At 44.3% G+C, this 2,493-nt stretch overlaps 1 protein-coding gene across 1 annotated transcript; it reads left to right on the forward strand.

The window, feature by feature from the left end:
- Window positions 1–1,908: 1,908 nt before the first annotated feature.
- Window positions 1,909–2,207, forward strand: LOC130036140 (60S ribosomal protein L36a-like). The gene has a single exon (XM_056128125.1). The coding sequence runs from the start codon at window positions 1,909–1,911 to the stop codon at window positions 2,182–2,184; it is 276 nt and encodes a 91-aa protein (XP_055984100.1). The 3' UTR covers window positions 2,185–2,207.
- The last annotated feature ends 286 nt before the right edge of the window (window positions 2,208–2,493 follow it).

A 2,493-nucleotide genomic window follows, 5' to 3' on the forward strand; every position in this document is an offset into this window, starting at 1 on the left:
CGTACAGGTACTCATGTTGAATATTAGTCTGAAAACTTCACAGAACAGAAAAACAAGAGTGTATCTTGTCACTTCAAGACAAATTGGACGTTTTGCACTTTTATGTAATTATCATGAGCATTGGTTTTGTTGGGGGATGGTGTGTGGCGAACCACAATTGACGATGCTCAGAGGTTACTCCTGGGATTCAGGAATCACTCACTCAGGCAGTGCTCAGGGAACTATATGGGATGCTGGGAATTGAAACCCAATCAGCCACATGCCAACCCCTGTACTATCTCTCTGGCCCTTAGCAGTTTTTTTTTTAAATTGTTTATCATCCATCTGATGGGGATTCTAATTTCCTAACTCCCACTAGGGCACTGGGATGTTGATTTTTTTTTTTGTTCTAGAGGCAATAACATCACCACACCTCTTTGCAGAAAGCCAGGTTGGACTTGGTGCTCTGTGGCCTTGCGTCTATTGTCTTGCAAAGACTGAGCCAGCTGGCCCTCTGCAGACTCATGCCTCCCCATCCCGGGAGTGGGGTCCCTCTCTCATTTCCAGAATGATTGGCAGAAGCCGGCCCAGTTTGTTCTACTTCACGTTTAAGATCGCTAATGCTTTTTGAACGTCACTCTCTGCCCTCACATTATGAACAAGTTGTTTGGCCTCTGCTGCAAATCGACTCTGGGAGCTGGGGATGGGGGGAGGGGGGGAATGTCCTCTGACAGCACAGCCTCAAGGACAAAGGAAACCTAGGGGCTGGTTTCCCAGAACTAAGCTAATCTTCTCACAAGACACAGAGGAAATGAGATTCTTATCCAGCAACATCTTCTTGGAATGGCACCTCCGGGTCACGTCCCTCCCCCCCCCCCCCCCCACATATCTACCAACACTTCATTCTGCTCTCTGCTGGTATTCAGGTTTTGGGGTTTCCTGGGTCATCTCAGAAATCAAAGTTTCACATGAAGGGTAAGCTCTGGGCCACATTTTATTTAAATTAAAAAATTTTTTTAAATTTTTTTTTCTTTTTATTTGTGAAACACCATGAAGTACAGTTGTAGATTTACAATTTTTTGTGCTTGGGTTTCGATTATACAATGATCAAATACCCATCCCTCCATCAGTGCCCACTTTTCACCACCATGGATAATATCCCTCCCACCACCCCTCCCCCCCCATCCCACCCTGCCTCTGTGGCAGGGCATTCCCTTTTGTTCTCTCTCTCCTTTTGGGTGTTGTGGTCTGCAAAAGAGGCATTGAGTGGCAATCATGTTTAGTCCATAGTCTACTTTCAACATGCATCTCCGCTCCTGGGAGGATCCTCCAAACACCCTTTATTTGGTGCTCCCTTCTCTATCTGAGCTGCCCTTTCCCCTAGAGTGTCCGGCTGGCCTCTAAGCCATGGAGTAATCCTCTTGGTACTGATCTCGGCTATTCTTGGGTATTAATATCCTATTTTGTTACTTTATGTCCCCCAGATGAATGCAATCTTTCTATGTCTATCCCTCTCTTTCTGACTCATTTCGCTTAGCATGATACTTTCCATGTTGTACCACTTGTATGTAAATTTTATGACTAAATTAAAAATTTTTTTAATTTTACAGTTACAATTGTTTATCACTGGGTTTCAGCCATATGATGTTCCAACACCCGTCGCTTCAGCAGTGTACATTTCCCACCACCAATATCCCCAGTTTCCCTCCTGCCCCCTCCCCCCAGCCTGCCTCTACCATAGACACCTTTCTCTCTCTCTCTCTCTCTCTCTCTCTCTCTCTCTCTCTCTCTCTCTCTCATTCTGAGACTTATTTCTGATTTATTCACAATGTTAATAAGCCAGGAAGACAAATCGGCAAAGCAAGCAGATTAGAAGGTGATTTAAAAAACTTGGGGTGGCTTTCCTCATGGACATCGCTGCCGCAAAGCATGGTGAACGTACTGAAAACCCACCAAACTTTTTGTAAGAAATGTGGCAAACATCAGCTCCACAAAATCACACAGTACAAGAAGGGCAAGGATTCTCTGTATGCCCAGGGAAAGCGTCATTATGACAGGAAACAGAGTGGTTACAGAGATCAAACTAAGCTTATTTTCCGGAAAAAGGCTAAAACTACAAAGAAGATTGTGTTGAGACTTGAATGCATCGAGCCCAACTGCACATCTAAGCGAATGCTGGTCATTAAGAGATGTAAGCATTTTTAACTGGGAGGTGATAAAAAGAGAAAGGGACACTCAATGCCTCTTTTGCAAACCACAACACCCAAAAGGAGAGAGAGAACAAAAGGGAATGCCCTGCCACAGAGGCAGGGTGGGATGGGGGGGATGAGGGGTGGGAGGAATACTGGGATCCGTGGTGGTGGAAAATGGGCACTGGTGGAGGGATGGGTATTTGATCGTTGTATAATTGAAACCCAAGCACAAAAATTTGTAAGTCTACAACTGTACCTCATTGTGTTTCACTAATAAAAATTAAAAAAAAATGATAAACCACATAGAAGAAAAGAAAAAAGA

Source organism: Sorex fumeus, unplaced genomic scaffold, assembly GCF_029834395.1.
Source record: "Sorex fumeus unplaced genomic scaffold, SorFum_2.1 ptg000063l, whole genome shotgun sequence".
Lineage (NCBI taxonomy): Eukaryota > Metazoa > Chordata > Mammalia > Eulipotyphla > Soricidae > Sorex > Sorex fumeus.

What these genes read in the sequence shown, in the direction of transcription:
- LOC130036140 (XM_056128125.1), top strand. Translation starts at nt 1,909, where the DNA reads ATGGTGAACGTACTGAAAACCCACCAAACTTTTTGTAAGAAATGTGGC.